This window comes from Pelophylax lessonae (assembly GCF_965119305.1).
Source record: "Pelophylax lessonae genome assembly, chromosome: 6".
In the NCBI taxonomy this organism is placed as follows: domain Eukaryota; kingdom Metazoa; phylum Chordata; class Amphibia; order Anura; family Ranidae; genus Pelophylax; species Pelophylax lessonae.
Window position 1 is genome coordinate 115,692,500 of NC_138773.1, and position 25,386 is coordinate 115,717,885.

The 25,386-nt window shown below is 42.0% G+C and overlaps 1 protein-coding gene across 1 annotated transcript in view; it reads right to left on the reverse strand.

The window, feature by feature from the left end:
- The window catches only part of TMC5 (transmembrane channel like 5), a 269,346-nt gene that overhangs the window by 136,218 nt on the left and 107,742 nt on the right, over window positions 1–25,386 (reverse strand). The window contains exons 3-6 of the mRNA XM_082260900.1: window positions 24,610–24,851; window positions 21,939–22,025; window positions 12,931–13,047; window positions 6,731–6,833 (exon numbers count right to left, since the gene is read on the reverse strand). Of these exons, the coding sequence (XP_082117026.1) occupies window positions 6,731–6,833; window positions 12,931–13,047; window positions 21,939–22,025; window positions 24,610–24,851 (549 nt within the window). The remainder of the gene's footprint in view (window positions 1–6,730; window positions 6,834–12,930; window positions 13,048–21,938; window positions 22,026–24,609; window positions 24,852–25,386) is intronic.

Sequence of the window (25,386 nt, forward strand, 5' to 3'; positions counted from 1 at the left end):
GGAATGCACTGCAAGATGCCTTTGCCTAATATGTTCCTAAAGCATACATATTTTTCCTCTGTGGTCAGGGATCCCAGGGTTTGGTCCCAGTTTACCCTTTCCATCAAGGAGTAAAATTTTGGAAAGTTTGCCCTTCTGAAGTTTAGGGTTCTTATGTTCCCCACTTGCCTTGTTATATTGTTATTTATACTAAATGTGATCATCCTGTGATCGCTAGAGCCCAGATTGTCCTGGACTCCTACCTGCGAGATTAGGTCTGGGTCATTAGTGATCAATAGATCCAGGACTGCATTTTCTCTGGTAGGGGAATCCACCAACTGTGACATGTAATTATCCAGTAAGGTTTCCGTGAATAGGCGGGCCTTCTGTGAGTGTGCAGTCCCCTCGTCCCAGTCAATGTCGGGATAATTGAAGTCCCCCAATATGACGACTGATCCCAATTTTGCCACTTTACTCATTAGTGCTAAGAATTCCAGCTCTACCTCCTCCCCTTGGTTAGGTGGCCTATAGCAAACCCCCACAATTACTTTCCCCTTTTCTCCTTCCCTATGGAGTTCAACCCACACAGATTCTAAATCCATGCTCATCCCATCCGTAATGTCACTCCTTTCTATTTTGAGAGTGTATGAACATTTTATGCATTTTTAATTGCACAAGAACTTTTTTTCCACTTATCATCCGTTGTTACCCCCTTGTTTCTTTGGGGTACTTTACGTTTTTATGTCATTTTTATGTTATTTTTTATCCACTTATCTTAGTTTTTCACAGTACGTTATTACTATTATTTCACCACCCATTTGTTTCTCCGATCAGAACATTTGACCTGATCAGTTTACCGCACAGTGCACCTTTATTCACTGTCACCTCTAATTGCTATTTCCCTTATAGCTTTTAAGTGACTAGTGTTAGCCTCTATTCGGTCCACACTTTTTTCAAGTTGACCATCACTGTTTAAGCACAGTGCACTTGAAAGCTTCACTATTACCTTACCATTGGCACTATTTTATCATTTTATTGCTCTCTGCTGTTAAGTAATTTATTTCTTATGGTATTTTTTTTACCTTGATGAATATTTATTGTTATTCTTGCTTTATATATGATTCAGGTGTTTATTTACACTGTTTTCTATGCCTATATGTATGTGGTGACACTACTGAAAATTGGCTGCTAATCTTGATTCTATTACACTCACCCTCTATGCACTACACCCTGTTATATGGTCAGCGCTTAGGTTCTTTTACCTCTATATTTACCTATTCATTTTGTTTATTAGTTTGCAGATAACATTTTCAACAATTTGCATCGTCAAATAGGGGTAGTTGATGATACACATTACATAAAACAATTTGTGAGAAATTAGAAATTAGGAATAAAAGTAGAAGAGAAATAATGGGTACCAAATGACAATCTAATCCTGAACACAGGGTATAGAAGAAGTATGATATAGAGGAAAGAAAATATGAGACTATTTGTGCTAGGAGAATTGATAACTGTGATGCAAATATATGTTTAGAGTTAGCAAAAGGGTAGGGACAAAGAAGGGAATGTGGGTGAATGATCACACTAAATATAAGAAGGTGTTCTGTTCAAGGGTCAGAACTTAAGATGGTTAGATGGTCAGGACAAATTTAGGGACTCAAATGTAAAAGGTAAATAATAGCAATTTATTAGTGAAAAAATCATATGTGAATACATAACCGTTCAGATATTGATCATTTATATAGTGTATAACCAGTATAAACAAGAAACAAGACATACAACATTAAACATAAAACATGTTTAATGTTGTATGTCTTGTTTCTTGTTTATACTGGTTATACACTATATAAATGATTGATCAATATCTGAACGGTTATATATTCACATATGATTTTTTCACTAATAAATTGCTATTATTTACCTTTTACATTTGAGTCCCTAAATTTGTCCTGACCATCTAACCATCTTAAGTTCTGACCCTTGAACAGAACACCTTCTTATATGCATGTTGTGGTTAGGTCGGACATGTATTATTGAAATACAGGGACCGATCATAGCAAAGTTCAAACGCTCCTTATATCAACCTTATACTATTGAATGATCACACTAAGCCTACTTAGGGTAAATGAAAAGTGTGCGTGTGTATATATATTGTGTGTGTGTATATATATATATATATATATATATATATGTGTATATGTGTATATGTGTATATGTGTGAGGGGTAAGGGATATAAGCAGAACAGGTACAAAATAGGTATTGCCAACGGACACATTACCCCCTATAAAGCTCCAGAGGTTTCGATCAAAACCCTTAGGAAGAGCTTATGCATTCTTTCAGTCAATTTTGCTTTAGGCTTTCTATGCAACATCACAGAATTTATTCTTGTTATAGCTTCAAACAAGGAGAGGGTAGGTAATTTCCAGGCTTTAGCGATTGTTTGTTTAGCTGCCATTGGGATGTGAAGGAGTAGCTTGATGCTCCTTTTTGGAGGACCTGGAGGCAGTGGCGTAGCGTGGGGGGTGCAGGGGGGGGCCGGCCGCACCGTGCGCAACATCCGGGGGGGCGCATCTGCAATCTCACTCTGTCTGACTCTGACAATATACACAGTTCACACACTGTCTGCTGCTGCTTCCATCTTTAGGCTGGGAAATGTCCAGTGCGGGCGGCGTCCTACCGCTGAAAGTGGCAGGGTGGGGCGGGCCGGGGCGGAGCTGGACTGTGCCTCACCTGTCCGTTGGTGTAGGGTGGGGTGGCATTCCAAGCCAAGCCCCGCCTATGCCGCGTCTCCTCACAGTCGGCCGCATGTTCAGTTCAGAACAGCTCAGTCAGTTCAGCAGCGAGTGAGTCAGCACTCAGATTCATCTATCGGTCTTTCCCCGTTGTTGTGGCACTCAGCCAGCCGTTGTGAGAGAGAAGTGAGGTGAGTCAGTGAGACCATTGTTTGTGGACTGAGACACATCCAGACATCTAGGGAGGGGAACAGACTGGCAGGCATGGGGGGGGGGGGAACAGACTGGCAGGCATGGGGGGGGGGACAGACTGGACCGGAGTAGAGAGCACTGACTGCAGACTGGCAGGCATCGGGGGGGGGGGAGCAGACTGGACTGGAGTAGAGAGCACTGACTGCAGACTGGCAGGCATCGAGGGGGGGAGCAGACTGGACTGGAGTAGAGAGCACTGACTGCAGACTGGCAGGCATCGAGGGGGGGAGCAGACTGGACTGGAGTAGAGAGCACTGACTGCAGACTGGCAGGCATCAAAGGGGGGGGAGCAGACTGGACTGGAGTAGAAAGCACTGACTGCAGACTGGCAGGCATCGGGGGGGGGGGGGAGCAGACGAGTAGAGAGCACTGACTGCAGACTGGCAGGCATCGAGGGGGGGGAGCAGACTGGACTGGAGTAGAGAGCACTGACTGCAGACTGGCAGGCGTCGGGGGGGGGGGGGGGTAGACTGGACTGGAGTAGAGAGCACTGACTGCAGACTGACAGGCATCGAGGGGGGGGGAGCAGACTGGACTGGAGTAGAGAGCACTGACTGCAGACTGGCAGGCATCGAGGGGGGGGGGGGGGAGCAGACTGGACTGGAGTAGAGAGCACTGACTGCAGACTGAGAAAAACTGGAAATAGGTCTAATCAAGTTTGAAAAAATTGATGTCTCTTAAGTCTCCAAAGTGTGGGCGGTCAACCCCTGGCTTTAAGTCATAAACATAAAAAACTGTACAGGAAGAGCCCAGTGGGGAAAGAAAGCCTTTTGGGGTGATCTAATCAAGACATAGAGAGGTACTGTTTGAAAATATAGTTGTATTTATTAAGGTGTATCAAAAAAAGGAACACCATATGCAGGTGCTATTCAATAGATAAATGCAGTGTATAAGTAAAGTGCGACCACTTACAATTTAGTTTCAGCAGTAAGGTGCTGACATAAGAAACAAAAACCAACAGTAAAAATTGGATAGATATGTTCATTTGGAATACAGGAAGTGTATGGCACTGTCACAACATTCCATATGGCTTGTCGGCGTGATTGCTAAACCCCTGAGTAGCGAGCTAAATTGACAATAAAGCACAGTTCCAGGATATTCAGTTATGCCACTGAGATGTATACAGATTACCTCTTGATGGTGGACAATGTTTATCCAAGTATTGTCTCTATGGAAATTATATATATATATATATATATATATATATATATATATATATATATATATATCAGAAGAGCAGAAATAATGATGCTGGAACAGGTAGAGAGATGCATAGACATTTCTCTCTTTTCCCTTTCTCTCCTTTCTCTTTCCTTTCCCTTCTCTCTTTCCTTTCCCTTTCTCTCTCTCTCTCTTCCCTTTCTCTCTCTCTTTCTCCTTTCTCTCTCTCTTTCTCTCTCCCTTTCTCTTGGTTTCCCTTTCTCTCTCTCTTTCTCCTTTCCCTTTCTCTCCCTCCAGCAGCGGTCATTATATTCTGTTGGTGAGGAAACCTCCCCTTCTGAGAAAACAATAGCACGACAGGAGGAATCCTCCTGGGGGCATAGTGATTTTCTTTCCTTCTAGGGAAAGTAAAGAAAATTGTAGAATCCATGGGCTGTTTGAGCTTTGGGTGTGATAATTTTTCCAACTCAGTGACTGTTTTTGATTTTTTTTTTTTAATCTGACATGTTATACTGTATATTTCACTTGGATGTTATAAGCTGCTGTGAGTAAATACAGCTGGATAAAGTAAAAATGGTGTCTGTCTTCATTTCAGGCTGCAAAGCAAAAAAATGTGATTTTAAAGGAGGGTGATTATTTTCTAAACCATGCAGCTCTGTCTGAAAAAGGGGGCTAGCCTGAAGTGACCTAGCAGGACTTAATTTTCTGTTCCACTATTTTCTGTTAAAGTTGTTAAAGCGGAGTTCCAGCCACAAAATCGACATAATCGATTTTGGGCCATCCGCTTGCTCTTGGTCACCTGAAAAAGAAATGGATAATTACGATTTTTTTTTTTTGTTTACTTACCTTGTTATTGAAGAAAAATATGCTCACCTTTCTTCTACTTCCTCCCTCTTCGGCCGCGGCCCGCGCCGTCACTTCCTCTTTGCATTGATTCCTGGGAGCTGAACGTCATCGCTCCCATGGAATCAATGCGCCGGCACCATCCCCACTCGTCAGTTCCGGTGCGGCGCCACATTCCCTGCTAAACAGCTTCTGGGCATGCCCAGAAGCTGTGGAGGGATGACGTTCCCGCACCGGAAGTGACGAGCGGGGCCGGTGCAGGCGCATTCTGGGAGAAGAGGACATGGAAGAGGACGCAGAAGAGGATGCAGAAGAGGACACCCTGGCTTCAGCTGCCCACATCCGAGATGGCAGCGCTGGAGAAGAAATTTTCAAGGTAAGTATTTCTTCTTACAGGTAAGTGCGACCCGGGACAGTACAGAGGCTATCCATTGTGGAATGTACTAGCCCTGACTGTCCCGTGGGTTTTTTTAGCTAAATTTCACCCCCGTGGCCGGAACTCCGCTTTAAGATGGTACTATGTGGAATAATCTTATTTTTGTAAAAATTATTTATTTTTTCACTTACAATGTATTCATAGACCTGCTGAAAATGTGGAGAATGTGTAATGCATGTTCGCACTCAATAAAGTGTTTGAAAATAAACTTGTATTTAGATGCATTTTACTTTAATTCCATCAGTATTTTCATAACAAACAAAACATGTGCTTAGGGGGTAAGGGTTTCTTTAACTAATCTAGTGGAAGAGATTCGAGTGCTAAAATCCCACGGGTTAGGGGGCGCAAATTACTTGCCTTGCCCCGGGTGCTGACAACCCACGCTACGCCACTGCCTGGAGGTTTCAGATTTAGGAGAGCAGGTTGTGCTATGAAGGGGATCGCGGAGTATAGTAGCTTGGAGATCATGTGAAACACTTGTTCCCAGAATTACCTTACAGCTGAACATAAAATCGTGGCTTTTTATACAGAAATAGGTTAGCCCTGTCTTATGCAAATATGTGGAGACCTTGTGCAGGCACAATCTGGTTACCATGTGACCTTTTAAATGGACGATTGTTCTAAAAACATGCAGTGCTTGTTGTACAACTACTTTCATAATTATGGCTATGAAAAGAGGAAGGAGGAGAATCAGGAGATGGCTTATCTCATGAGCAAAGAGGAGAAGATAGAGCAGATGTTATAAAAGAGATTTCATTTTCATGTAGTAGTTTCTTTTTATTTCCAGGGAAGTGTCAGCAGGAAATAAGCTTTAAACCAGTCAGTTCCTGAGTCAAAATTGACACTGACCTTCAAGAAGTCTCATTTTAATTTTTTTAGTGTCCCAAGGGACAAAGTATCTGTAATATTTTATCCCATCTTCTAAACATGCTGTGACAAGGCTAGCTTCTTGGCCAGACAGGACACCTTCCTCCCTCACAGCTGTTCAGCAAAGCTGTTAGCAAAGAGATGACTCCACTGGTTCTGGCTCCAAGCACTTTCCCAAGACAAGCCCCAGGCAGAGGAATTCAAGGGACCCTTCATCCCTCCGAATTCCAACTTGCTGGTGCTTGCTTTGGGAAAGTGCTTGGAGTCAGAGACAAGCATTGGGTCATCTCCTTGCTAACTGCATTGTCGAACGGCAGTGTGGAGTGGGGGGGGGTGACTTCCTGTCTAACTATGTATTTAGCCTTTCACAGCACGTAGGGAGTTGGAAAACTAATAAAAAAAATAGAAATGAGACTACTTCTTTCATTAATTTATCTATTACATCTAATGCAATGTTACCTCAGGTCTCGTTTTTCATTCAGACAAGTCGGAAATTTTCGGATTTTACTAGTTATTTCACTGTTAGACTGTTCCACTAGTTCTGCAATTAGCTTTTCTTTCTCTGATTGATAAAAAACATAGCTAAATTAACACTAATAAAAAAATAAAAAAAAGATTCCAAATAGAATATAAAATATTTACAAGACACATGTATGGAGTACACTACCTATCATGTACTTAATGAACAATAATTTAGGCTTGTTGTTAGCCAATAGCCACTATAAACCATGTATTCTGATGGAATATATTTGAAACCCTTATACTAAAAAAGTGTAGAGCCTCATAAACAGAGCCTTGGTGATGCTCGGACCTAACAGAGTGTATTAAACAAACAAGCACTTTATAACAATCACTTTACCCTGCACTGTGCTATTTTAGAAATAACATGGCCTTCACCATGAGTAATGGTTGTAGTCCAATCAGTGGTGTATTTAGGTTTTGTGCTGCCCTAGGCCTGACTAAACTTGGGCACCCCCTAATTTAAATATGACCCACCCCTTCCTGTAAAGGCCACACCCCATCCTGTTTATGACCCGCACTGTCATCTGTAAACCACAGACCACAACCACAGTTTATCAGTCCCCATAAGTTCAGTCTCATCAGGCATCAGTGCAGCCTCATTACTGCCCATCAGTGCAGCCTCATTACTGCCCATTAGTGCAGCCTCATTACTGCTCATCAGTGCAGCCTATCAGTGGCCATAAGTACATCCCCACCAGTGGCCACCAGTGCATCATATCAGTGCACATCAGTGCAGCTTATCAGTGCCACCTCATCAGAGGCCATCAACGCAGCCTCATCAGTGGCCATCAGTTTGCCCATCAGTGAAACATATCAGTGCAGCCCCATCAATCAAGCTTATCATTGCCGCCTCGTGCCCATCAGTGCAGCCTATTAGCGCACATCAGTGCAGCATATCAATGCTCCCTTATCAGTGCAGCCCCATCAGTGCTGCTTATTAGTGCCACCTCATCAGTGGCCATCAGCGCAGCCTTATCAGTGCCCATTAGTACAGCCTCATGTCACTGGATTAGTAAGATTACTCCTTTCTTTTAAGAAATTTGGACTTGTGTTTGCTGCCACTGATTGTAATCATAGGAATATTTTACTTATTTGTATAATGACTAAGAAGTCCATAGTCATTATATAAATAAGTGAAATAATCAGTGGCAGCAAACACAAGTCCAAATATCATAAAAGAAAGGAGTAATCTTACTGATCCAGTGACATATTGCGACAGCACATATGGAGATGAGCAGGTCCAAAATATTATTGGCATCATATACAATTAAAAGTCTTAATTGTATATGATGCAATTCAATATGCTCACTCAAGGACAAGGATGTTTAAAGAAATTAAATTATATTGATGACATGATGCCTGCCATACCTGGGGGCGGAGGAGGGTAGGCGGAGCATTAGGCTGCAGTGGCACACTTATTAGCATTGGCGGCCTTCGGGCCAGTTGTATTAAGTATGGTCGGCGTACTGCGGTCTGTCCGAATGTCCTCACCGGCCGGTATTATCATACCGGCAGGTAGCAGTGTGACCGCTTTATGGGGGTGCCAGACTGATTTGCCTCCTGGACCCTGCCCTCCGGCCCAATTCGCCCCATAAGACTGGCACTATACTAAAAGTGTAGCGCAAGCCAGCGGGGACCCTTTTCGCATGGGAGCCGGGAGAAGGCTGTTTTTTTTTTTTCGTGAGTGTTGCAGCTTTTATGCTGCCCCCCTGCAAAGTGCCGCCCTAGGCCTGGGCCTTGTTGGCCTAGGCCAAGATACAGCACTGAGTCCTATACATTCTGATTGCAGTCCATGGCAGACTTCCATGACAGGCTTGTTGTATAGCCAAACACACTGCAGCCCATGAGTTAAATGCACATGAGGTGCTTCAAAATCTAACACATTGGACCTGGTATGGAATTGCTAAGAATCCAGCTTTCATTTTCTAAGCTGCACTAAACTGTATAGTGAATCTTATTGGTTACTATATAAACCACTTTTCTTCTGTGTCTATAAATGAACTCTGTAGTTGACACATTTCACTGCTTTCATAATAGACAATATTCTAAGATGCTGGATAATATCAACTGAACCAATACAACTCACTTCATAGAAACTGATTTGCAATGTCCCATTCTCTACCTGCCCTGTGAAAAAATATATCTTTAACCCAGTGTATTTATATGGGCATTGGGTCACAGCAGACAGTTCCTATTTCAGATTTTTTATAAATAAGTTTCATTGCGATTTAATGCAGGAAGTGGACACATATTTTAACCAAACATCACAATTATAAATGACCTTATAAATATCCAAGACACCTCAGGCACTAGGTTTTAGGATAATGTTATGTCATAGCAGAAAGATAGGGTAAAGTAAGACATTATTTCCTTTTCATGGCTCAGAATTGAAAAAACAGGAAAGATTCAGCTGGAATAAACCCTATCAAACCATTGTTTCAAGATTTATGCTATATCCGCTGATTGTTAAAGAGATGACACTGGACACTGATTGGACAATATGCTGGGTATATGACTGTGACATTTCTTGTTGTTTTCGTCTTACAGATGTATCAGCTGAATAGGACAAAACTTATTTTGACATTGTTCGACTATTTTTGTGAGCCTTGTGCTTTTTTTCAGGACTCCTCACTATACGTTGTGTTATGTTTATGTTAGTTTGTACTATATGTTCGTCTCAAACAATACAAAGATGAAAAAATTGCCAGTTAGCAAAATTTAATATATGTTAAAAAAGATTATACAAATAATAAATATAAGACAAAGTGGAGACCTCTATTCCTCCTGTAGGATGTATCTGTCAAACAGAATGCTAGAGAAAAACTATCTCCACCAATAGACATATACAAGTAGAAAACATTAAGTACCAAAATTAGTTATCAAAATGATTTTTTATCTTGCATGGCCCCACATTGATTTGTATAATGAAGTACAGCTATAATAACTCCTTCATATTATATTAGTTTGTACTAGTGATCAACCAATATCATTTTTTTAATGCTGATACCGATATTTTGGTCATCGGATATCGGTATCGGCAGATATTTTCGGACATGTAAAAAAATGTTTTATTTTTTTTTCTAAAGGTACTCCTTGTGGAGGGATCTGGGGGTCTAAAAGACCCCAAACCCCTCCTCGGCACTGAAAAGCATTCAAAACGCCAAGTTTGGCTGTTTTGAATGCTGTCAGATTTTTGAATTAGGCACCGAGTACCTGGAAGTGATGTCATGACATCACTTCTGGGTTTTTTACATGGAGACCGGCGCATTGCGACTTGCGGCAGGGATACCGGCTTACACGGGGACACATCTTCATGCTACACCGGGTCTTCTCCTCGGCGGTGGAGGTAGGATGCCGGGCTTATGATTGCAAATCAATAATAATCCACAAGTGCGAAGGTCAATTCTCTAAATATTTGCAACTTGTAAGTTCTCTTTGTTTCACAACAGTCAAAAATAATATTCAGCAGAAACCCCCACCCTGATGTGTTTGTGTACGAGTTCCGTGGATATATGCGAAGGCACTGTGGGTTACAAAAGGGTTCTCATGTGGGGTCCCAGTTTCCATGGGACAATCAATGATGGTGCAACTACATAAACTCTGTATTATAATTTGACTTTAAATGTATAAAAGGTCCGTAAGTGCTTGTTTTATTCTTATTTTTTTTTTATATATATATATAGAATTATACAGTGAAATAAAAAAAAATGTTGTGAAATAACGTTGAAATGATTGAGACCCAAAAATAATATTTAAAAAAAGTGTGCAATGGGTGTACAGTTTACAGCAGAAAAAGTGGTGACCATATCCACTCTCGTGAAAGGAAATTCAAAAGGTAGTGTAAATTGTTCCACCAGGTAACACTGTATATGCTTACCAGATTGATATGACCCTCTTTTTTACAGAAAGGTCAAAGCACGCTTAGAACATCAGACAACATGCGGGTCTCCTTATTCAATGTAGTCATAAATAGGTTACAAGTGCCAAAACCATCTCAGGGGGACATCCAATGGATCTCCTCAATCGTATGTGCATCCAGGTATTTGAGATATCAAAGACAAAGCAAGCAGCTCTTCATAGTGTAAACAAAATAAAACTTTTATTTATTTTTATATTAATATATTTTTTTTAAATAAAAGGTGGAAAAGAAACATTTATGTAGGTAAAAAGCGTTTGTAAGCAGGCTCCTCCCTACATGTTTCATCACAACTGACATTTACCCATACCCCTGAAGATGTCAGTTGTGATGAAATGTGTCGGACCGAGCCTGCTGTGAAGTCATTGAGCAAACCGGACGTCAGCTGGAGGCCATTTTGCTGTTGCTCTGAAGTTTGTTTACAAGCAAAATAAATGTAAGTGTTTCTTTCCCACCTTTTAATAATATAAGTTTTAATTGGTTTATACTAGGAGGAGCTTCTTGCTTTGTCTTTGATATGTCAAAAACCTGGATGCACATATGATTAAGGAGATCCATTGGCTGTCCCCTGAAATGGTTTTAGCACTTGTCACCTGTTGAGGACTACATTGAATAAGGAGACCCACATGTTGTCTGATGTTCTAAGTGTGCTTTGACCTTTCTGTAATAAGAGGGTCATATAAATCTGATAAGGATATACGGTGTTACCTGGTGGAGGAATTTACACTACTTTTTGGATTTCCTTTCATGATGTGTTATACACCTATTGCACACTTTTTTTAAATATTTTTTTAATATATTTTTTTGGACCCAAAAATCATTTCAACTTCATTTACCTTGTGAAGTTTTGGACTTAGCACATTATTTTTGTATTATTTTGTATGATTATGTTTATGTTTCATAATATGTTTGCAGATTTTTCCCTTTAATAGCATTATTGTTCCCATCCAAGATTAAACTCTTTAATTTATAAAGAAACACATGTTCCATCAGCATTTCTACCCTTTGTTTCCATCTCTTGAGAAGATCTCTTTAGGGTGCTATGCTAGCACTGGTAAAACTCATGTGTATAAGAGAATCTGTGAGAAAGGATCATTGCTGTTCGGAGGCAGGTGCTCCTGTCAAAATATAATGTACCGGCTAGGGACTCTTCCATCCATCTCATTTGTTTGAATGGAGGAATTGTTAGTCTTAAAGGCATAGCTTCCCCTTTACCAAAAAGCCTGTCTATGCAGGTAATGGATGCCTCTAGACAATGGATGCCTGTAGACAAAAACACACTTTGCAGTTTTGACCAAACCTGAATAACGCGCTTGCTATAGGTGGAGGCCATTTACATACCTCCTGAAGCCTAACTGAATACCTCCCAGAGATCGCATCATTCCATTCTGCTTTGTTGGTAGCACATTGCTAAGAGACTAGGTGTTACTGTTCACTTCTACCATCACTGGAGCAGGCTAAAAAATGCTGAGCTCAGAGCTACTGCATGAGGGGAGAGAAAGCACATTTAAAGGGGTTTGAATCAGAGAAAGAGCTCACTCCTGTGATAATGGAGGTAAACAGTAAAAGCTAGAAGTCTCTTAGCAACATCCTAGCAACAGGAAAGGAACTATGCCATTAGGATTAACCAGTTAAGTCCTTTGGGTGTATCTTATGCACCCTGACATTGAAAGGGTAAAAACAAGCTCATGGCTGTAGCGGCAGCTGTGAGCTTATTTCTACCTTTTTCAGCAGGCTCCTGACCTTTGGGTAAAAGTGATCTGGCCACCTGATTTTTTAATGGAACTATGGCTAAGAAGGTGAGGAGAAATTTGGGGTCTAATAGATCCCTGATGGTTCCATTAAAAAATTTCACCTGCCCAATTCTAGCATATAGGGAAATGGTTAGCCCCCTTGTGATAGCAATAATGTTAAGTGAGAAAATTAAACAAAAACATTTTTTTAAATATAATAAAATTAAAAAATTAATTTAATCATCATTTTAGTGTATTTTTTTTCTGAACACATAGAGTAGTAAACAGTTGCTTAAATATTATGAGAGATACAATATTGCAACCACCAGCTTTTTATTCTACAGGTACTTTCTTTTCAGAAAATGTATGCTCTGGGTGTTTTAAGTAATTTTTCCCTTTAATAGGGAAAATGCAGATTGTAATGCATGCAAAAAAAAAAAAAAAATTGGAGTTGAAGTAGTTGATAGTACTGGAGAAGTATCGCTCACCTCGTTTTTTGTCATTCTTAATCTGTATTTCCAGAGCAGGGTCAAGCCCGGCAATGTTTGATGGCTGCATAAATGGTGGCGAAAATACAGTTTGCCTCCTCGAACGGTTTCTTAGCCCTTAATTTGACAAAGAATTGACAAAAGATGTTATCAGCTGTTGGTTAAAAATGAAAAAAAAAAATCCTCTATAGATGTATTTTAGGTCTCATTCACATGGGGTGTACTAAAGTGTACGCCTAGGGAGGGCCATGTTTACCTGCAATGCGATGTACAGGTATTCCGTGCATCCCTGATCAGGTAATTCCATTGATGTCAATTGAGGTGCTGTGGCTGCAGGGCTGCCATCAGGGGGGTACAGCCCATACACATGTAGGGGGCCCGGGGATTCTGAGGGGCCCAGGCCCCAACAAACCAGATTGAGTTGTTGATGTTGTAATAACTAGCAATTGCTAAAGCAGGGTGGCCGCAGAGTAAGCCGATGCAGCTGAAGGGATGTCTCTTTGCTGGATTGGGCTCTTTGCTGACTATTTGAGGCGATCTCTTTGCTGGATTGGGATGTCTCTTTACTGAATATTTGGAACGGTATCTTTGCTAGATTGGATTCATTTTCATATATTAAGTTGTAAGAGTGTTAAAATAAAAGTGTGTGCACTGAGGCACTGAAGGACTCGGTGGGACGGCCAGAGGGCGGGCCCTGGGGAAAATTGGTTGTCAGGCCCAGAAGGGCCCAGGCCTAAAGCTGTGTAAGGGGCCCCAAAATTTCTGATGGCTGCCCTGTGTGGCTGTATGGACACAGACACTGCTCCCAATCTGACATCTGTGCGGGTTGCATGGCCCTGAACGCATACTGTCTGCATTTGGGGCCATGCACCCACATTAATGTCAGATTGAGAGCTGTTTCTGTGTCCATACAGCCGCTGCCTCTCAATTGACATCAATGGGATTACCTGCTCTGGGATGCACAAACATCTGCATGTGCATCCCCCTGCAGGTACACACAGCCCTCCACATGAATACGTTTTCATTTTCCCCATGTGAATGAGGCCTAGCATCAATAAATATATTATTAACAACATCAACAATAATAATAGTATGGTTAAAACCTTTAATAGTTGCGCCCCTGTAAGCACTGAAAATCTGTGAAATACATTACCGTGTGCAGTACCTGGAGGTAATTCTATAACTTTAATTTCAGAAACAAGACCACCATGGTCAAAGCCTGTTAGTTCTTCCAGGGAAAGCATGTGTAAAGTGGTGTGTAAGCCTGAAGGCCCGGCTTCAGCAAAATCCTCCATTTTTGAAATATTGTCATTTTTCTTGCTACGTAAAGCCGAGGAACAATCTCTCATGGTTTTAAGTCTTTTATCTAAAGTGCTAGACAGAAATGGCAATCTTGGTTTCTCAGGTTGATGACTAACTGATATGACCGAATGCGGATCTTCTTCTATGGCGACCACTTGATGGTCGTTCAGTGCAGGCGTATCACTGGTATGTACAGAGACTAAAGTCTCATGCGGATCAACAGAAAGTGTAACGCCATGTCCTTCTGCCATTTCAATAACACAATGGTTAAGGTATAATTCCCCTGATGAAATGTAGGTCTGCAGTAATGATATACTAGGTTCTAGGATGCTATGCAGGCCCAGGTAGATCATGTGACATCATTTAAAAAATGTCTGAGAGAATGATTTTTCTCAGAAGTAGACAACCAATAAGAGAGCGTTTTGTATCAATCTGACTTCAGCAAAGTGTTTTCTGGTTGGTTGCTTTGAAGATTGCTGTACATGCACACTAATAAAACCCATGGTTTCCCATAGCAACCAATCCAAATCCCTTTATTTATATGTAAACATGTGCTACAGATATGACAGCTAGAAGCTGTCTGGTTGTCATGGATAACAAGAACATTTTCGAATGTCTGCTTATGTATAAAATGCCTGCTACGTGGAACATTTCTTGTTGCTCAAAGCAACCAAGCTTACAACTATCATTCATGCTGTGCAGAATTGAAAATGAAACTGGGATTCTGATTTTATTTTCACTAAGCACTTTGTTCCTCATATTTTTTAACACTAGATAAGCTGTTTGTGCTGTTCATAGGAACTAATAAAGCATAATTGGTTACTATGAGAAATACAAACTGTCTAATGGTGGCCATACACGTTTCAATAAATGATCGTTTTTTTTTCCCGATTGGAATAATTAGTCTATGGTCAACAACCCATTTAACCACTTGCCGACTGCTCACAGTATATTTACTGCGGAAGTCAGCCCCTCACAGGCAGAGCGACGTAGGTCTACGTCACTAGCCTGTGAGGCTCTGGGGAGCGAGCGCGCGCCGCCGGAGGCGCGCTCCCGCGCTGTCACGGACCCCCCCCCCGCGCATGTGACCGGCAGACCCGATGTCCGCCCGTCACTCGGCGATCGTTGGTGGAGAGGGAGAAATGCAGGCGGCTAGTGTAAACAAGCCGCCTGTCATTCTCCCCTGTGTAGAAACAACGATCATACGGTTCTACAATGTAGGACCGTTGATCATTGTTCCTACAGCTCAAGCCACAGCCAATCACAGTTAGAATCACGCCCCTAGGGACACACACCACCCCTCCCTATCAAATAAAGTTAACCTCTTCACTGCCAGTGTAATTTTACAGTAACAGTGCATATGTATAGCACTGATTACTGTAGAAATGTCACTGGTAACCCCAAAAGTGTCAAAAATGTCAGTCAAGGGTCCGATCTGTCTGCCGCAATGTCCGCCGCAAAATCGCAGATCGCCGCCATTACGCGTTAAAAAAAAAACAACAAAAATGACAAAAATCTTTCCCTTTGTTAGTAAACGCGATAACTTTTGCGCAAACCAATCAAAATACGCTTTTTGCGATTTTTTTTTTTACCAAACATATGTAGCATAAAACAAATTGGCCGAAAATGTTAAAAAATTTAGATTTTTTAATTTTTTTTTTTGGGGAATTTCATATAAAAAAATGTGAAAAATATTGTTATTTTTGCAAAATTGACGCTCTTTTTTTGTTTATAGCGCATGATCAAAAAATCGCACAGGTGATCAAATACCACCAAAAGAAAGCTCTGTTTGTGGGAAAAAAAGGACATCAAATTCGTTTAGGTACAGCGTCGCACGACCGCGCAATTGTCCGTTAAAGTCACGCAGTGCCGAATCGCAAAATACCCCCTGTTCAGGAAGGGGGTAAAATTTTCCGGGGCTTAAGTGGTTAAGCAATATGTCCACATGAGGAAGTGGATTTCAATTGATACTTAAGATATGAGCATCAATCATAAATTGATCGCATCTCTATTTCCACCATGCAATCTCATAATCTGATCGATCTAAATACGATCGTACTCATGAATAAAGTATATCAGTGCTGCTGATTGATGCAAAATGAGCTTTGTTTTTTTCATTTGAGATACATTGGTGGTAATTTCACTTGAGGTGTATGCACAACCAGTGCACCCCCTTCTCTTCATCTATATTTGGTGACTGTTTGACACGTTTTATTTATTTTCTACGGATTTATACTTCATCCGCTGGATCATAGTAATACGGACTATTGTTTCATTATAGCCTGGTTCGTGGCTATTGTTCACATCTAGTAATATTTTGTTATAGCACTTACCTAGATATTTATATTCCATTTTATTTACTGTTTTTTCATTTGAGATCACATATCAAGCGCTGCACTTTTTTGTTTACACGACTGATGCAAAATGATTGGTAATTTTCTGCCCTGGCTGATGGAATCAGTTTAGTTGTATCTGCTTGAATTGGATTCTAAATCGAACAGAAGGGAAGTTAGGACTATTTAATTTTTTTTGCAGATTCGTTCGGTTTGATTGAATTGCAGATTGGTTGGATACATTTTTTTTATTGAATCATGTATGGCCACCATTAGCCAATTTTTACTAAAAAAAAAAAAAAAAGCTAAAGGAAGTGCATAAATCTAAGTTAACTAGATATTGTTAAAAAAAAAAAAAACATGGCTTGTAGGGAAATCTATCATAATAAACAATTACTGCTGTATTATTATGTTGAACTATTGGTTGGATGATACCTTGTGAAAATACAGAGCAATGACCTGCAAGTGCAGATATAGGGATTTACAAAACAATTTTCCTGACTTGTCTAATACCTCGAAAACCAATAGGTTACTAAAGTTATGAAAATTCTTGTATGACAGAATACAACTTCAGAAGTAACGTAATGTGTTGTATTGTATTGTATTGTAATGTATTCTTTATTTTCCGAGCATGCGTGGTCTTGGTCTTCTGTTTTTTTCCGTAAAAATACTGTACTGATTAAATGAAAATTGTTTGTTCTGGTATCTTACAAGAACATTTTTTATGTTTGCCCCTTCAGGTAATTTCGCATGAAATGTCTTGATTGGGGCTCGAAAACTGTGTACTAGCGATCAGATTGATGTACGATCGCTTCAAAAGCAGTGTTTTTCGTCCAATTTTCTCATCGTTTGTACTATTAATATTAAATAATGCTATTAATTCAGTTTCTCCGATTTTGCAGCTCCCATGCATTATCCTTAAAAAGGATCAGTACTGGAAGCTGTTTGTTGGCATCCCATTGTAAAAAAATAAACAGCCTTTCCACTGGTAAGAGTTACTACTTTGGAAACTAAAATAATTCAGCTGACAGCAGCGGTACCCACCACATTTTTGTATAGCTGAATTGTCTACTATATAAAGATAAATGGACATCAGGATTAGTATAATCACCTTGTATACACAATAAGTAAAGAAAAGTAATAACCCCAATGTTAAAGCAAAACTGAAGTTCTGCTGTCGCAAACTGTGAGCAGGCATGCTCGTCACTACAGAAGGGACATGCAACGTCTCTTCTGCAATAAAATACACCTACCTGCCTGTTTGCAGCATTCCCTGGCATGTACACGCAGTGGCGTAGCGTGGGGGGTGGGGGGGAAGGGGCGACCGCACCAGGCGCAACATCTGGGGGGGGGGGGCGCATCCGCAGTGTCACTCTGTCTGTCTGACTCTGACATATACAGTTCACACTGTCTGCGACTGCCTCCATCTTTAGGCTGGGAGATGTCCAGCACGGCTGCCCTATGGCTGAAAATGGCGGGTTGGGGCGGGGCTGGACTGTGCCTCACCTGTCCATTGGTGTAGGGGGGGTGGCATTGCAAGCCAAGCCCCGCCTATGCCACCTCTCCTCACTGCTCAGTCAGTTTAGCAGTGAGTGAGTCAGCAGCCTGGCGCTGTCACAGAGTGTTTTTTTTTTGTAATCACCTGATTAGAGCCAGAGGCTCTAATAGGCTTTAAAAAAGGGTGGACCCGGGGCGCAGAGCAGTGCGCCCCTAGCCCACCCATTGTGTGACAATAGCGAATGAAAATTCGCTATTGTCACAGGTATCCTCCTCCTGGCCAATCAGGAAGCGGGTCCAAGACCCGCTTCCTGAATGGCCAAAAGGCAAACGCATGCCATTGGCCGAGGAGGAGGCTGGAGGACTCGAGGAGACGCGGGGAACTGAGGAGAAGCCGCCGCTGCAGGTAAGTCTCTCTGCATTGAAGGGGGTATGCAGGTCTGTCTGCATTGAAAGGGGGCACGCTGGTCATTTTGCATTGAAAGGGGGCACGATGATCTCTCTGCATTGAAGGGGGCACGCTGGTCATTCTGCATTGAAAGGGGGCACGCTGGTCACTCTGCATTGAAAGGGGGGCACGCTGGTCATTCTGCATTTAAAGGGGGCACGCTGGTCTCTCTGCATTGAAAGGGGGCACGCTGGTCTCTCGGCATTGAAAGGGGGCACGGTGGTCATTCTGCATTGAATGGGGGCACGCTGGTCATTCTGCATTGAATGGGGGCACGCTGGTCTCTCTGCAATGAATGGGGGCACGCTGGTCATTCTGCATTGAAAGGGGGCACGCTGGTCATTCTGCATTGAAATGGGGCACGCTGGTCATTCTGCATTGAAAGGGGGAACGCTGGTCTCTCTGCATTAAAGGGGGCACGCTGGTCACTCTGCATTGAAAGGGGCACGCTGGTCTCTCTGCATTGAATAGGCGCACGCTGGGCTCTCTGCATTAAAAGGGGGCACACTGGTCATTCTGCATTGAAAGGGGGCATGCTGGTCTCTCTGCATTGAAAGGGGGCCCGCTGGTCACTCTGCATTGAAAGGGGGCACGCTGGTCTCTCTGCATTGAATGGGGGCATGCTGGTCTCTCTGCATTGAAAGGGGGCATGCTGGTCTCTCTGCATTGAAAGGGGGCACGCTTGTCATTCTGCATTGAAAGGGGGCACGCTGGTCAATCGGTGTGGCACCACAAAGTCGGCGTTGCACAGATTTAGACGCTGCCATTGCCACCACTAGGCTCCACTTTGGAATGCGATTTGACATGTCAAATCTCATGTCAAATAAGCCCAATGTGAATGGGAGATAACTAAAATCTAGTTGAAACCAATTGCCTGCATAAGTCACCTAATTAGTAAATAGAGTCCATCTGTGTTTAATTTAATCTCAGTATAGATACACCTGTTCTGTGAAGCCCTCAGAGGTTTGTTAGAGAACCTTAGTAAACAAACAGCATCATATAGGCCAAGGAACACACCAGACAGGTCAGGGATAATTTTTGGAGAAGAAGAAGAAAGCCACTGTTGAAAGAAAGCCTTAAGAATACTACTTATACTATACTATACCTATACTACTTTCCCTCTAGCAACTAATTGCTGACAGTAATTTAATTAACTTGAGCTAATTAACTAGCCACCTGGACACTCAGAGGTCTCATTTCAGCAGACTTGCCAGCATGGAGCTCATAAGTACAATACACGTTATTACAAGTGTAAACACATCCCTTAGCAGACAATAGGTGAGTTAATTAGCACAATTACCAATGTGTGGAAGACAGGTGGTTTTGCTGATGATATTAGCATCTGCTATGAGTCTGACTGTGTGGAGCAGTCCCTATTGGTAATGGGCAGCTAGGCACTAACAGGGACCCCGGGCCTAGAATCCCAGAGTCTGTGTGTCTTGGGGAGACATGGACTTGTATCCAAAGTAACATTACTCCAAGTGTTCGCTTAAAAGCCAGGGTCCATAGTCAGTAGGCAAGAGGCTAGCCTGCAGTGTCCTCCAAAAGCCTCTGTACCGGGTGAGTCTATCACAACCCTTTAGCACAAAGGTGAATATCACCATGGAATTTTTAAAATTGGCAAGTATTATACTAGTTTCCATGATATTAAACTGCTGATATTTGCAGCTTTCGTTCATCCAGTTCACTTGGTTGGTTCAATAGTTCCAATATGGTTAAGCAGAAAGATGTAATGTAGGTTATGCAACTAGAAATATGTCAAAATACTAATAAACAAATTAGGATTTTAGATATAAAATGTACACTAGAAGTAAATAAGACCTTATCTTAATGTCAATTCTCTAGTTAGAAAAAAACATTACCTGTTCAACAAATTGGGAACTTGAGATAAACTGCCTTTGGCTTTTCCTATGGTCTATACATGCCATTAAAAAGAATCACTGACTAATCCAAAATATTGCTTAAGGTGATAAGTAAGATTTCCCAAGACCCAGTAGTAATTTTTACTGCAGAAAATTATGTTTTTAACCACCTCCCACCCGGGCCATTGTACATATACGGCCGGGTGGGAGTCTCGTCCTTCTGAATGGACGTTCCGGAACGTCCTTCAGAAGGAGCGAGATCGCACCGCCGCGGGCACGCGCAGCGGCGCGATCCCGATGTGCCTGTGTCCCTCGGACACAGCGCAACAAGATGCGTTAGGAGGGCCCTGTGATTGGCCCTCCTGATCACATGACGGCTGTGTCCAATCACAGCCGTCATGCAATGTAAATACAGCCGTTGTAACGGCTTCGATCTCTTCTCCTCCCTGACAGATCCTGTCAGGGAGGAGAAGAAGAGGATCGATACTGGAGCTGGGGTGATCAGTGAGTATTTCTAAGTACTCACTGATCACAGGGGGGGTCTGTGCTGGTAATCAGATGATTGATTACCAGTGCAGCCCTGGGGGGAGGGGATGCCACTAGAGCCACCAGGGATGCCCACCCATGACCACCAGGGATGCCCACCATGGCCACCAGGGATGGCAAACAGCCTGCCAGTAGTGCCCTCCTATCAGTGCTGCCCACCAATGCCATATATCAGTGCTGCCCACCAGTGCCCGTTATTGCCATCCACCAGTGCTGCCCACCAGTGCCCATTATTGCCCACCAGTGCTGCCTATCAGTGCCCATCAGTGCCCCCCATCAGTGCCCATCAGTGCCCCCCATCAGTGCCAATCAGTGCCGCCCATCAGTGCCGATCAGTGCCACCTATCAGTGCCCACCAGTGCCCATCAGTGCCGCCGATCAGTGCCCATCAGTGCTGCCTATCAGTGCCCATCAGCGCTGCCTATCAGTGCCCACCAATGCTACATATCAGTGCTATCTATCAGTGCCACATATCAGTGTCCATCAGTGCTGCATATCATTGCTACCTATCAGTGCCCATCAGTGCTGCATATCAGTGCCACCCCATCAGTGCCACCCCATCAGTGCCACCCAATCAGTGTCTCCTCATCAGTGCCTGTCAGTGCGGCATCATCAGTGCAGGAAAAAACTTATCTATTCACAAAATTTTATAACCTAAACAAAAAAACTTTTTTTTTTTTTCAAACTTTTCTGTCTTTTTTTATTTGTGCACCAAAAAAGAAAAAACCTGACAGTGATCAAATACCACCAAAAGAAAGCTTTATTTGTGGGGGAAAAATGACACAAATTTGGTTTAGGTACAATGTTGCATGACCGCGCAATTGTCATTCAAAATGCAACAGCGCTAAAAGATGAAAATTGGTCTGGGAAGGAAGGGGGTTTAAGTGCCCAGTATTGAGGTAGTTAAAATAAGATCTCTGCTCTTTGGTAAATCATAACTCTAAATAATGATCTTTTCAGCGATTATGACAACTGCTTGATTAACCCAACACTGTTTTAACATTATGCCTAAACCCATACCTCCATCTGATACATCGACTGCATCGTCAGTATCTCTGTCGATCTCAATAAAAGAAGGCCCATAATCATTCCGAAATGAAGGATTATCTAGCAAAGAAAAATATGTTAATAGTTACAATGTGTACACGAGCAAACAACATGACAGTAGTACTGAATTAACTATGAAACGCAAATTCCAGTGGGATTATTACTAAGGCCCATACCAGTGAGTGAAATGCAGCAATCTTACTGTAGGAATTGATTTTTTTTATGTCTTGATGGATTATGAATAAAGCCCAGTGATTTTATCTCTAGATGCCTTGGTGCCAGACTTCCACTTTTCTTTAGACTGTGGACTGAATTCAACTGTTATATAAGAATATAAATTAAGATAAGTCTTTCTGGGCTATATTACAGGGGCGTACCTACAATTGTTGCAGGGGTCACATTTATGACCGTGCGCTCCCCCTGCACGCCTGGATAGGGGAAAAGGTGGAGCGGCTGAATATAGAGGAACCAATCTCTCAATATTTTTCCTGCAGAATGCCCGCTTCTCAGCCTCTCCCTCCCACTGACATTCAGAAGGAGGAAAATAGAAAGATCAGTTCCTCTGTATGAAGCCACCCCTGCCACTCCTCCTATCCAGTTTCTTTATGGTGCCTGCCTGTGTTCTCTCCTGAACCCCTGTGCTCTTTCCTGGCCCCCTGTGCTCTCCTGACCCCCTTGTGCTGCTTTCTTCCCCCCTTCCCTCCCCTGCTGGCCACTGCAGGGAATGCTGTCTGGATGGAGAGCGGAAAAGAGGTTAAGAAATTTATCATTTACCAGCCCTTCCTTGTCTGAATGAATCAAGTCAGTGATCAGTACCGATCACTGACTCTGGCCCTTTATAACTGAGGCATTATAAACTGTGTTTACTATGCTTCAGTTTGTGAATTACCGGAAAGCTATGTACAGAGCTATTCCTGTCCATTCATTCTGTGCAGCTGAGGCTGCAGAGAGGGAGATTGAGGGCTGGCTCAAATGTAAAACTTCAGAGATCTGTTAAGTCCCCTGACATTTTACCAAAGCCCCCTCAATGGGGCTCCTAAAAATTGTAGAAAAAAAATATTATAAAAGAATAAATATAATAAAAAAATGGTAAAAAAAAAATAACAAACATAAAAAATGACTAACCCCAGTGGCGGAACTACCAGGGACACAAAGGTCATACTTGTGACTAGGCCCTGGTGCTCCGCCACGGGGCTTGAAGGGAAGGACCCAGTCGAGGGTCAGTGGGGCCCCTAACAGTTTTTTGCACCAGAGCCCTAAAGGTTCTAACTATGCCACTGCTATATTATATCCTTAAAATCATTATTAATATCTGTAAATAAATTGGTTGTATTTGTTTAGTTCATGAACTTTTCAATGTCAGTTTCTTGGCGAATTGTGCGCTGACTAAAAAAATGTACATATTATAGTATAGTTTCATTTTAATTGGTTTCACATCAGAAGTACTGTAAAATAATTTTAGGCATTTTCTTATATGGTCTAAGATTAGGGATTAGGTAGAGGGGTATGATGGGAGTCAGTTGAGGGTTAGGGTTAAAGTAAACCACAAACCATGACACGGATTACAACAGTGTCAAGGCAGAACAATTCACAATCTCTGCATAACTACAATTAATGTGCCTGCAAGTAAACATGAGATTTTAATTGCAAATCCTTTGCAACTGAAGTACTCAAGGAGGGTGTAAAAAAAGTGTATATACTATATCCCTTTACCAACTATACTATATATCCAAAAGTTTTATTGACACCTTTAATATCTATATTAGGCCCCTTTCACACTGTCCGCTCTGTCGGCGGACTCCGTTTTTCTCAGCGGGGGATCAATCCGCCGATCCCCCGCTGAGCAGGCAGATGGCAGCTCTGCCTCCGCTCTGTGTGCGGAGACAGAGCTATCAGGTCCCCGCTACCCTCTATGGGGAAATTGGATGAGAATGGACCGCCTGTCCATTCTCATCTGATCCCATCAGATCCAATCCGCCATACGGATGGAAAATAGGGTTTCCATCCGTCCGGATTTGATGGACAGGATTGGATCGGATATCAGCGGACATGTCTCCGCTGACATCCGCTGCCCCATAGAGATGCATGGGTCATCCGTTCAGATCCGCCTATAAAACTGACAGGCGGATCTGAATGGTACGCATGTGTGAAAGGGGCCTTAGTGTGTTGGTCATCCCATTCTAAAACCATAGGCATTAATATAGCCAAATAGCATGTGTTTTGGTTTTCAACTCATACCAAAGGTGTTCATTAGGGCTGAGGTCAGGTTTCTGTTCAGGTCACTCAAGCTTATCTACATTAAATGAATTAAACCATGTTTTTATGGACCTGGCTTTGTGAATAGGCTCACAGTCATTCTGGAACAGAGGAGAGCCTTCCCCAAACTATTGCCATGAGGTTGGAAATGTAAAATTGGCTGAAATGTCTTTATGTGCTGTAGCATTAACAGCACCCTTTACTTGAAACATCTAAACTCAGTAATTTGAATGGGTATCCACAAACTTTTGGTAACAAATAGTATATATTGGTTGTGGGTCTGAGCCAATTTTTTTTAGGGCAAAGCTGGTTTATTCTTTAATGATCAAACTTTCTGGGTCTTTCCATTGACAATTATGTGTATTTTATGTTGAGTAATTTTACTTACAGTGCCCCAGGGCATATGTCTTGTCCCTTGTTGAAGTATGTCCGGGTAATTGCATATTGTAATCTCCATCTGTCTGCAGATCGCTCATTGGAAGAAACTCTTGGTTCCCCCATTGGTTTCTTTCTCTAGGAAAACTATTTTTATGATGATCATCATCTTCCACATATGGGTTCTTTCGGAAAGACGAATCCTGGCTGAATGGTAGTCTGGTGGAGGGCCTAGATGAAGGTCTGCTGTGAAGCCTACAGAACATAAGCACAGATTTCCCATGTGAGGTAATAAAGTAGTTATAGCCAAATTAGGTGACTAATCCGCATACATCCACTTACGTTTGTGATCCACAGAGACATGTAAGCCCTTTATTATCTCAGGGAACAACAAATCTTCCAAATCTTGCATTAGAAATACAGTTCTACTTGGCTGCGTCTAAGATTTAAACCTGTAGTCACTGATGCATATTAGCCCCGATAATGTACAGGAAATAATTACTGTAACATGTTCCTTTCCACAGTTCCAAAAAATCCATTAATCTGATCAGATTTGTGACAGATTAGGTAAAATAAGTGTACAGCCAAATCCGAAAAACTGACAAATTTGTACTTAAGCTCAAAGTCCTGTTAACACCTCAGCTATTATCATTGTCAGTCCTGCTTATCTCTGTAGTTGCAGTTCACCTATAGTGTATATGATAGAGCTACAATGGCAAAAATCAGTTATATATACAACATAATCACTCTGAATATAGGTGTGTTATATAACAATTGCTATGAAAAAGGT